Raw genomic sequence first — 11869 nt, 5'->3', positions numbered from 1 at the left:
GTACCGCGAACGCCTAGAGTATTTTGGTGGCAGGATATTTTGTTCATCGCGAACGCGATGGGTTTTTCGCGTTCGCGAAAGAGGGACGTCTGGGCAGATTATAAGAACTCTATCTCGAGGGTTTAGACTATTCTTGAAGCAATTTTCATCTTGTGGACTGGGGTAAGTATTCCCTACTCATTTTTTATTTTATATCACGAATCTACCTTCATTTTTGATAATTGGATTGTGAATTTTAAAGAGGAAATTAGGGTTTTAGCCTAAAGTTTCATAATATGAATTTTTGAGTTTTGAACATCGAATTGGAGTCGTATTTGAGTGAAACTAGTATGGTTGAACTCGCAATTTAATGAGTTATCAGATTTATTGAGTTGTGTCAGGCTCTAAGGTGCGGGCCCGGGTTAGAGTTTTGGCCAATTTTGGGGGTTTTGATTCAAGATTTGATCTTTTTCGATCGGGATTGGTTCCTTTAGCATTGTTTGATGTATTTGAGTTGTTTTTGGTTAGTTTCGAGTCGTTTGGAGGTCGAAATGCGCGGGATGGCATTTTGGAGCATCGCTTGGCTTGCCCGGTGTTGGAATTAGCTTGTTCGAGGTAAGTAACTCTTCTAATCTTGGAGCTGGGGGTAGGAACCCTGACTATATGTATTATGTGATTGGTGTTGAGGTGACGCACATGCTAGGGAACGGACGTGTGAGCGTGCACCGTGTGAACCGTGATTTCCGTTATTTCTGTGGTCCTGTGTAGTTACCTGAACTTGTCTGAAATCATGAAATCTCTACGTACTAGAGTTATCGAGATGTAATTATGTTAGAAACCATGTCTAGGCTACATGCTTATCCTGTTGGGACCCACTGAGGTCATTTCTGTTGTTGAGTAATCTGCTTTCATTGCATTACACACTCAGTCATATGCATTCGCATGCATATCATATCTCAATCTCTATTGTTATTTATTGATGCATAATATCATTGTGTTCGGGCTAGTATCATGACATTGTGAGCCCGAGAGACTGGAGAGATTGATGACTGAGTGAGGCCGAGGGCCTGATTGTGCGAATGATTATGGGATCGGGTTGCACGCCGCAACGTGTCAGATTGACTTAATATAGCACGTAAGTTATCCGTGCAATTCCAGATATTGATATTATGGCACGTGAATTGTCTGTGCGGATTATAGTGCTTGGTTAGGAGCCCCTCCGGAGTCTACACACCCCTAATGAGCGCAGGTACCTACTGAGTGTGAGTGCTGAGTGCCGAGTGACTGTGAGGAATGAGTGATTAATACTACAAGAGTATGCATATGGTCTTTATCACTGATTTGTATCGCATTTGGCATACACACTTGACATACAGGCATAGAGATGTATTTTTTTTCCTCATGCTGTATAGTATCACGTCATTTATGACTTCTCATACATTTTGTCATATGGGCATAGAGAGACATCTTACACTTGCTATCTGAAAGAAAAATAAAACATCTTACTTATTGTTGAAAGGATTTTTGGGAAAAATCATAGTTTTCAAGCTTACTCGTATTTTGGCTTTTTTTCGGTAAGAGATTTGGGTTTCCACTGAGATACTTGAAAAGAGATGCCTATTTTTCTGGTACTGTGAACGAACTGGCCATTTTATTTTTTAGATACCTCTTTTGTTACTTGTACTATGCTGTTATGAATTATTGTGGAATATTGGTATTAGACCCGACCTTTTTGTTTGCTCGTCACTACTTTCACCCTAAGGTTAGGTTTGTTACTTATTGAGTACATAGGGTCGGTTGTACTCATACTACACTTCTGCACCTTGCGTGCAGATACTGACTGTGTTGATGTTGTTGTGTTCGATGGGAGATAAATTTGAAGATGTGCCTGTATCCCGGTTGTAGCTGCCTCTTATTCATGGTAGCCTTAGATCTATAAAACACTATTAACATATTTTTCAAATAGATAATGTATTTACTTCATTTTCGCTTTGTAAACTCTATTCTTAGAAGCTCATGATTTGTATTACCAGTTCTTGAGGAAATGTATTGGTTTCATATATTTTTTTTAATTAATTGCCTTACTAAATTCATTGGAATTGGATAGTTGATAATTGGCTTACCTAGCGGGTTGGGTTAGGTGCCATCACGACTAGTCGGATTTTAGGTCGTGATAGGTTTATTTTTTTACTGAGAAATTTTTGTCAATTTATTAATTATTATAACTTATTATTATATGCGTATCATAAAATAAATTATATTAATCATAAAAATTATCTTATTTAATTAGATTTGTATTTAAAATAAAATAATAAATAAAATATTTTGTAGTTGAATCAATCTGGAATCTAAAATTTTGAAGATATTACGCACTTATAAGTGTAAACAGTTCTAAGGTTATTCAAGTCATTTTAACAGAAAAAAGAGATTATCAGCATTTTTTTATCAAATACTGCAGGAGTTTATTATCAATTTCAGCATTTGTATCCAAACATGTAACTGCTTATTTATTAAATCAATTTCATCACTTAAAATATTTTTCAGCACCTAATGCTTATCAGTTACTTCAAATCTGCTATTCCAAACGGACTCGAAGAACCTTAAAGTTTGTACTCATAGAGTTTAAATCTTGGATGTGCCTCTGATCGACGACGAGAAAAGTACTACAGCCTACTGGGACTAGTCTTCAAGCAGCACATGGGCAAATTGCAATCTACTGGGAGCGAGACATGCTGCCCGCTTAGGTAGTAGTTGGATCTGCAATTGTATTGCTTTTAAGTTTTGTTATCTTTTAAATTAGTTCCAGCATTAACTTCACCAACAATTTGCCAACTCAATCTGATCCCCAGCTCACATTTCAACCCGACTCGGTCTTCATAGCAAAATAAAGGGGAAATTAAAATTAAAAAAAAGTGATACCACAATCACATTTTTATTAGGTACTTACATTTTTTTATTTATGGTATTCCATCTCTTGCTTGTTTTTGGTAAAATTCTTAAGGGCATGCAGTTGGTTGTGTTTGCTAATTTTCGCAACAATAGCTTGGGCCTTTCAAAGAGTATTTAAATATTCATTTTCAAAATTTTGATGGAAAACAACAACAACAACAACAAAAAAAAACAAAAAAAAAAAAAAAAAAAACTTTCTACTCAATATTCCTGTACTATCTAACGAGAAAAATCAACGGTTATTAATTATTTGACAATTGATGAATACATTGAGTCTTTATTCGTCTTCATCATCTTCTTAGCCTTTTCTACGGTTTCAAGTAAGAAGCTTACGAATTTTTGTTGTACTATTCGAATCATATAGATATAAGTTTAAGGGATCCCGTGGTCTTTTCTTTATTTGTACTCTTTTAATCTGTTCGATCTATGTGAAACTTCAGCCAAAAATCAATTAGACCACAAACCTGTTTTAGAAAAAAAAAAAAAAAAAAGTTGATTCTTCACATGGTTACCAACTTCACTGAGCTTCGAGGAACTCAAAGAAGTCGATATTCCATCTAATATATATCTATTTTACCTCTAAGTTAAAAAAAAATAATAATAATAACAATAATCTTACCTCTATGTTAGAATATTGCTAAAAACTTACAATAGAAATAACTTCTTATATAGACTAGCGGGACACGTAAATTAAAGGTCGTCTTCACCACTTGGAGCACTAAAAGATAACTAACGTAATATTTACTGTTATATTTTTCCTAAACCGTATATATAAATTAATTATACGTCGATTATTACATGATTATAAATATATTATACAAGCATTATTATATATATTATTTATAAACTAAGTGATTTGATGAAAGACTATTTAAGTTAATGTACATTGAACGAATTAATCAAGGAAAGTGGATCCAGCCGGCCCCGGGCATTTTAGAAGCAAAGCTTGTGCCCAATAACCTGCTGGAAAACTGTTAGGAAAATGACATTGTCTTCTTAAAATAATAATAATAAAAAATTACTTTTTATATATATATAAATGACATTGTCGCTCTTACAATAATAACTAATATATATATATATATATATATATATATATATTATATAAAAAAATTATACAAAAGAAATTATATACTTTTTCGATTAACAAATATAAATAATTTTTGACATCAATTAAAAACGGAAAAACTCAAAAACTTCACTTACCCCTAAGGCCGAATACTAGTATAATAACGTACCATTTATCATGTTTGAAAAGTCAAAGGGTACCTCATTTGCTCCCCTATAAATTGCTTTTTTTTTTGGACACTGAAATCTCATTGGCTTAGAACTTCCTCCGTTATTTCCAAGAAATCTGTTCAAAATGAATGGATGCTCTCCTCTAGCTCCCACAAGCAGAAGGTAAGCTAATTTCTTTAATACTTTCCTCTTTCAATTCTAGTTATGTTGCCTTTATTTGTGTGTATATATATACGCCGGAGAGCTAGAAGTTCGAATACGGATTCGGTCGAAGGCAATAGTTTTTGCTCGTATAATGTATTTATATTAAGAAATTCATTAAATATATACAAATATCAAATTTAAAACTCAGTTATTAGCAATTGAAGCCGTCGTTCTAAAATTCAGAATCTGTAAAGTTAAAATTCGGGCTCTAGCTCTAACCGTACATAGTTTTTTCTTTTTTTCCTTCTACATGAATCAATAATGTGATAATAAATTCTTGAAATGCAGATTAGAAGGCAAAGTAGCCATTATCACTGGAGGAGCTAGTGGTTTTGGAGAAAGTACAGTTAGACTTTTCCTACAAAATGGAGCAAAAGTTGTTATAGCAGATGTTCAAGACAATATAGGCCAATCCCTTTGCAATAATCTCAACTATCCAAATGATGTTACATACATCCATTGTGATGTAACAAGTGACTCGGACGTTAAAAATCTCATTGACACAACAATTTCCAAGTATGGCAAACTTGACATCATGTTCAACAACGCAGGAATTCCAGGAAATCTTGATTTCAATATAGTCGATTCGGACAACGAAAATTTCAAAAGGGTATTTGATGTTAATGTTTATGGATCATTTCTTGGAGCTAAATATGCTGCTAAGGTTATGATCCCAGCTAAAAAGGGTGTCATTCTTTTTACTTCAAGTGTAGCTTCTGTTAATTCAGGTGAATCACCACATTCTTATACTGTTTCAAAACATGCAGTAGTGGGATTAACAAAGAATTTATGTGCTGAATTAGGTCAATATGGGATTAGAGTTAATTGTGTTTCTCCTTGTGCTGTGGCTACACCACTTTTAGTTAAAGCAATGGGAGCAGATAAGATTGTGGTTGATGGGATTATTTGCTCGTCGGCGAATTTAAAAGGGGTGGTGCCGACGGCGGAGGATGTGGCGGAGGCGGCGTTGTATTTGGCTAGTGATGAATCTAAGTTTATTAGTGGACTTAATCTTGTGATTGATGGAGGTTATAGTACTACTAATCAGGCTTACATGAAAACTATCCAAAGTGTACTTTCCTCAGTGTAGTTTTTTATCAAGTTCTCTTCGTTCTTTCTTTATTTCTCATTAAGTTTTTCATTTTCCTTTGTGGAACCGAAGATTTTTATAATTATTGAATAATAAGAATTTTTGTTTCAATTTGTCTGGCTGATGTTTCAAGTATAGCCTTTTAATTTACATAATGCAAATCAAGCGTGAGCTAACTATTTCTATTTTATGTCACATATTGTTAATTGCTAGCTCAAAGACATTTTTTCAGTTAAAATATATGGAGAAAGATGTATAATTTTTCCACCGATAGACTAAAATATAACTTCGCGGCCTACTTTGATTCAAAGGAAAGGCGAAGGGTAGGGGTGTAGATGTACCGGGTTGGTTCGGTTTTTATCAAAATCAAACCAAACCAACTATATCGGTTTGGATTGGTTTGGTTTTTTCGGATTTTTCGGGGTTTTTGTTATATGAATATTGTTTCAATCTTCCTTTATTAAATTTTTGATAAGTAAATATATGATCTATTAAAATATTTTTATGAAAGAATTCTTTTAGTAACGCATGATAGTTATTTTTTAATCGTCTGACAATAATTTTACGTTGAGTTAAACTTTCAAGATTAATCGAATTTAATAGTTAAACATAAAAATAAATGTGAACCTATGTAATGATATGTTCTATTTAATTTTAAATTATCGAAATACCATTTCAAATTCGAAAAGATATAAGAATTTAACAGATCTTGACATATAAATATAGAAGAATAAAGAGATTGACATATTTCACTAACACTTGATAAGAAAGTGACCATACAACCCATTATTTAAAGTTAATAAATATGGAGCACTTCATATTTAACTAAATATTACATCCTATAAGAAAATTGCAAATATTTCTAAATAATTTTTAAAGAAAATTCTATAATAAGTCTTAAAAATATATATATAAATTATATATTTATATATCGGTTTGGTTTGGGCTTTTTACTTAATACCAAACCAAATCAAATCAAACCTAATCGGGGTTTTAATCAGTTTTGTTTGACTTTTCGATTTGATGCGATTTTTCGGTTTGATTTTGTACACCCCTAACCAAAAGTTTGACAACAAGCAAACGGCTTTCTATCATAGGTGAAATAGTTCTAAACCTTTGATGAACGATGTAGTAGTATTTAACTTTTGTATATTTTTTGAATCATAAATTGGATAGTTATATAATCTTTATGTCGAACTAATTAACTCTTTTTTAATATTGTTTAACTTGATCTAGTCAAATTAAAGATTGAAGTTGGTCGAACTAAAGAGTTAGACATCAAAAAATAATTATGTTAGTCAAATTCAAATGTTCAAAGACCGACAAGATACTGACATCCACAGAAGATTGTGAGCCAAGTATGTATAATTATTGAAATGGAAAGATAATGCCAATATCATAAGATCGATCATGCAGATGTGAAGATGAGGTGTGACATAAATGTGAAAATGGCCTGTATTTATTCCAAGACTGTTGGCAGAGGCACCGACAAGTAAGGTATCTCTCTGCAAACTTTCTATACATTAAATAATTGGCAACAATATTATTAAATAGAGCATGTTATGTTGATGTCTAAATAGTGCCCACCCATTAATCATCTCAGTTATGCTCCAAACATCACAGTGTTCGTTTTATCTATATATGCCATCACAAATGGAAAAAGGAATTTCCAAAAACTCAATCTGTTTATTCCACACACCCCTTTTCTCCAAAGTGACATATATTAGCCAACAATGCAAACAACTTTATTACAGCTTGTTGGAGGGTTGTTACGCATTATTTTATAATGTATCATATTATATTATATTGTATTGTTTTGATGAATATAACGTTTGGATAAATTATATTATTTTATGTTGTTGCATGATATTACGCATCAACAATGTGAAAAATAAACTTACAATAATAAAAAGAAATAGAGTACAAGGTAGAATTATTATATAAAAGATACGATACATAATAAAATATAATTATTTAATAGGCAAAATAACCTTTGGGCCACCTAAACTTGTACCAAAATGCCAACCCGGTAAATGAACTTAGAAGTTTCCCATTTGAATACTTATACTTGATGGATGAGTACTAATAAATACCTCCAGCTGAGCGTGTTCCTCAATCGCTATGACACAGTTAACACGTCATATTCTTAACTTATTATTGTTTGACAAGTGTAATTTACAGGTCCCAGTCATTTTTCACCAATTTATTAAAATTTAAAAAAAAAGAACTTTATCTTCTTCTATACCATGGCAACCCCACCATCACCATATGTTTCATCCACCATCGACATCATCCTCATCTACTTTAAAATCCCCTCAAATCAACTATGAACTACATCTTTCTTCGTTCTAAAACTTTCAAATCAATAAAAAAAATATCAATTTCTTAATATTTTAAATTTTTTTTCTTTCTATTCCTATTCTCTATACCTGCTAGGATTGTGGGGGGGCGAAAGAAATTGGGGAGTTTTATAAGATATATGGCAATTCTGATAGAATTTAACTCCCAAAACCCCAACATCCAAATCTGCAACTAAGAGAAGCACAATCAATTTGCACCGGAAAAATCTACCAGTGATCTCATCAAAAATCACCTTTAATAATTATCACTTTTTCATCTGTAACTACTAAGACCAATCAAAATTACAATCCCTGAAAAATTAAAAAGTTGCATAAAATTTTCATCATAAGAAAAAGAAAATTAATCGTGAAAAGGAAGAAGAGGAGAAATTAAAGGGGAATTAGGGGAGGTGGAGGGAACAACGTTAATGGGGGAAAGGAACAGAAGGAACAAAAAAGGGGGAAAGGGGGGGTGGATTAGCGAAGGGGTAGGGAAAGAAAGTGTTACACCCCATGTTTTTGTATGTAAAAGTATGTCGTAAGTCAATTGATGTAAACTTGAAAATGAGATCCTCTTTGAAAGTATATAAAGTGATTTAATGATGTTACGTCCCATTTTCACAAGCCTTTAAAAGTTATCATTCGGGGAAAAATATTTCTAAGGGGACATGTTGTTACACCATATACTTCAGGCGTCACTATCATTATAGGATTATCTAATGTAAGCTCAAAAAGGACGAAATCCTTCTACAAGGATAAGAAAGATTTACCGAAATCTTAAGTAAGTTAAGATGAATATGAGACTTGTTAATCATGATTTAAATGAGTTTAAAATCATGATATGACTATATATGATGTTTGGATATGAAATATAAAGTTTGGGAAAAATCGAGCGAAGATTTGCCTTGTAACGAGCTATTTTGAGAAATTAATTCATAAGTTTTATGATGTCATTTTGGGACATATATCATACCAAAATGAAAGTATTTGAACCTAATTTCCAACGGCCCAAACCATTTATTCATACAATATCGGGGTAGAGAAATATGAATTTTTAAAGTAGGGTCGCCAAGTCACGTCGCCGCACTTCGGAGAAACTGGCAGGTTTATAGGCCAGGTTGCGAGGTAGTTTTCTCCCAATATATTGAGAGTTACAGGTTTATAGGCCAGGTTGCGAGGTAAGTTTATAGGCCCCATGTATCTAGTTTCTAACTCCGCAAACCGTTCGTCAATACGACATCGGTGTAGAGAGGTATTTATGTTTTCGCGAAACTGCGTAGGAAGCCCCTATGGGACCCACTTGGTCGGGGCCCGGCCTTCACTTATTCTTATCTCATCTTTGGGATGAGCTTTGCTCATTTTTCGTCCTCCTTCTAGACTCACACTCTCCAAACCCTCCCAAACAATTCCCCAAAGGCTCCAAACAAATTCCAAAGAAATACACCATAATCAAACATCAAAGTTAGCCTAAGTGAAGAAGAGAGTCTTTATGGTGTTGTGATGTGATTAAGAATGCTTGTATGCTAAGGGAAGCTTTGGTTCGAAATTTTTTATATTATTTAAGGTATGTATAACACTCTATTTCTTGGGATTAATTTTATTTATGTGTTGGTTGAGTTGTTTAAGTGAAAATCTACAAGATAGTAATTGACATGGCATAAGGAATCGTTATCTTTTTTTTTGTGGGCTGTGTTGAGGCTATATATATGGTTTGTTGTGGCTGAAAATTATTATAAATAGTTTGATTATGTTGTGGCTATTGTTGTTAAGCTTATCTATGTGCTTATTCAGTGGATTGGAGAAGATAACATGAAAAATAAGATGTTGACGATAAAGGTTAAGGTGCTAGGCGTGTGGACTATTTTTGAAGATTATTCTTATGATATTTTGGGATGAAAATGATATGGTAAGCATAAGTATGATGTTATATAAGTTGTAGGCAGATTCATGAAAAGGGAATTGGATTAAATTATATTTTTTTAATTGTAAATCGAGTTTGCCGCTCAAAATGGTTGTTGAAGTAATCAGAGAGCTTATTGTGAATTATATTGTTGTTGTTTGGGTTGTTTGGTGACTTTTAGTAACTTATGGGATGTAGTAAAAATAAGAGATGTGCTGTCCATTTTCTTGTAGAATATTGATTTTGAAATATGAGAGTTACAATGCTTATGTGATGACGACGAAGTCGGGTTACTCATTATAGACGTAAGAAGATCATATTGAGCTTGGTGGGCGATTGGAGAGAAGATTGCAAAGGTATGTTAAGACTATCCCTTCTTTCCTTTTGGCATGATCCATATGATGCAATGAAATGAGCAAGCACGCAACTTTCATAAATGACTTTATTCATAGAAGTACTAGGGTGCATATGTTCTTGATTCCCCATGTGTCCTATTGTTATATCTTCTGTTCATGGGTATCAGAAAAATACGTAAGTTGCTAAAGTTTATCCGAAGGCATATTGATCTTATGACATTCCGAGAAATCTTACTGACTTACTTCATTATACATTGCATTCATTTATACATGTACATTGACACATGACCAGGTAGCGTTATATACACGTATATTATATGTATTGGGATATGGGAAAAGATCCTGGCATTATATATACACCACCACCTGATCAGCTGGTATACGTTGATGATTTCACCCACAGTGGCTGAGATGATATGATGGGATTCCATCAGAGGCTTGATGATGTTATGTACGCATATACCTATGCATGGTATAGAATTTATACGCATATGTATAACATTATAAATTTTTCATGATTCACATAGCTATTCAAAATTACAGGTTGAGTTCTTTACTCTATGTTTCTTTCATGTCTTTTATATACTACTGTCATGCCTTACATACTCGGTACTTTATTTGTACTGACATCCCTTTTGCCTGGGGACATTGCGTTTCATGCCCGCAGGTACCGATAGACAGGTTGAGAGTCCTCCTAGTAGGCTATCAGCTCAGCGAAAGGTGTTGGTTCACTCCACTTGATCCGGAGTTACCTATCTGGTCAGTATGATTTGGACATGTATTGATTGGTATGGCGGGGCCATATCTCGAACTTTATGATATTTATGTACTCGTATAGGCTTGTAGACAGATGTAATGTATATGGATACTTGTATGGCCTTATCGGCCTATGTTTTGAGTATACAAAGGATTATGTCGGCCTTATAGGCCCGTATGTCATATGTATAAGTTGGTATATCATGTTGGGTCGTCCTATGTCGAGTATTCTCTTATGTTTAATTCTATTAATCTCATGACGGACTTTCCGGTTTATTTACCCATGATAGTATGATAAGAAGGATACGTTACGTTGGTACTCTGTTGAGTTAGACACCGGGTGCCCGTCGCGGCTCTACAATTTGGGTCGTGACAGAAAGTGTCTGATTTTACATTTCCTTTGTTTCTTTATTGTTTATAGTTTTAGTTTTTTTTTAAAAAAATGAAAACTAGCATAGTCACGCACCTTACAAGCGTGATTTGCACGTAGCTCGGCCACATCAGCTATGTCATTGCCACATAAGCATGGGCAATGGTTAAAGTAGTTTATTAATGTGAAAATGATTAAGTTGAAATGTTCAAATAGAAAACTTTTAAGTTCATTTACTGGGTTGGCAATTGGGTGCAAGTTTAGGTGGCTCAGAGGCCATTTTGCCTATTTAGTAATAAGAAATGGTAAGATGGGAGAAAAAAATAAGGTAACGACGCCACCACACTAAATTGGTCGTTAAATAAAGTGGCACTTTTCGCCGTTACGTAGCTATAGATTTAATAATATGATACAATAAAATTTAAGTAACAAACAAAATAAATATCATTTTTTAAAATAATAATAATAATAATAATAATAATAATAATAATAATAATAATAATAATAATAATAATAATAATAATAATAATAATAATAATAATAATAATAATAATAATAATAATAATAATAATAATAATAATAATAATAATAATAATAATAATAATAATAATAATAATAATAATAATAATAATAATAATAATAATAATAATAATAATAATAATAATAATAATAATAATAATAATAATA

General features: G+C 32.9%; 1 protein-coding gene and 1 long non-coding RNA gene across 2 annotated transcripts; both read left to right on the top strand.

The window, feature by feature from the left end:
• Nucleotides 1-4186: 4186 nt before the first annotated feature.
• On the top strand, nt 4187-5572 carry LOC104110497 (short chain aldehyde dehydrogenase 1-like). Its single transcript, XM_009620013.4, has 2 exons — nt 4187-4329; nt 4660-5572. Exons 1-2 carry the CDS (start codon nt 4292-4294, stop codon nt 5459-5461), a joined length of 840 nt encoding a protein of 279 aa, XP_009618308.1. The 5' UTR covers nt 4187-4291; the 3' UTR covers nt 5462-5572.
• A 2726-nt stretch (nt 5573-8298) lies between these two features.
• Nucleotides 8299-11031, top strand: LOC138906382 (uncharacterized). The gene is made up of 2 exons (XR_011413701.1): nt 8299-10528; nt 10724-11031. It is a non-coding gene; the product is annotated as an uncharacterized lncRNA (long non-coding RNA).
• Nucleotides 11032-11869: the final 838 nt, after the last annotated feature.

This window comes from Nicotiana tomentosiformis, chromosome 2 (genome assembly GCF_000390325.3).
Source record: "Nicotiana tomentosiformis chromosome 2, ASM39032v3, whole genome shotgun sequence".
Classification (NCBI taxonomy): Eukaryota; Viridiplantae; Streptophyta; class Magnoliopsida; order Solanales; family Solanaceae; genus Nicotiana; species Nicotiana tomentosiformis.
The sequence above is the reverse complement of the archived record's forward strand: the minus strand, read 5'-3'. Positions and strand labels throughout refer to the sequence as shown.

Excerpts from the sequence above, each read along its gene's own strand:
- LOC104110497 (XM_009620013.4), top strand. The coding sequence starts at position 4,292 with ATGAATGGATGCTCTCCTCTAGCTCCCACAAGCAGAAG. Across the intron at positions 4,330-4,659 it reads CTAGCTCCCACAAGCAGAAG|ATTAGAAGGCAAAGTAGCCA; the intron begins GTAAGCTAATTT and ends CTTGAAATGCAG.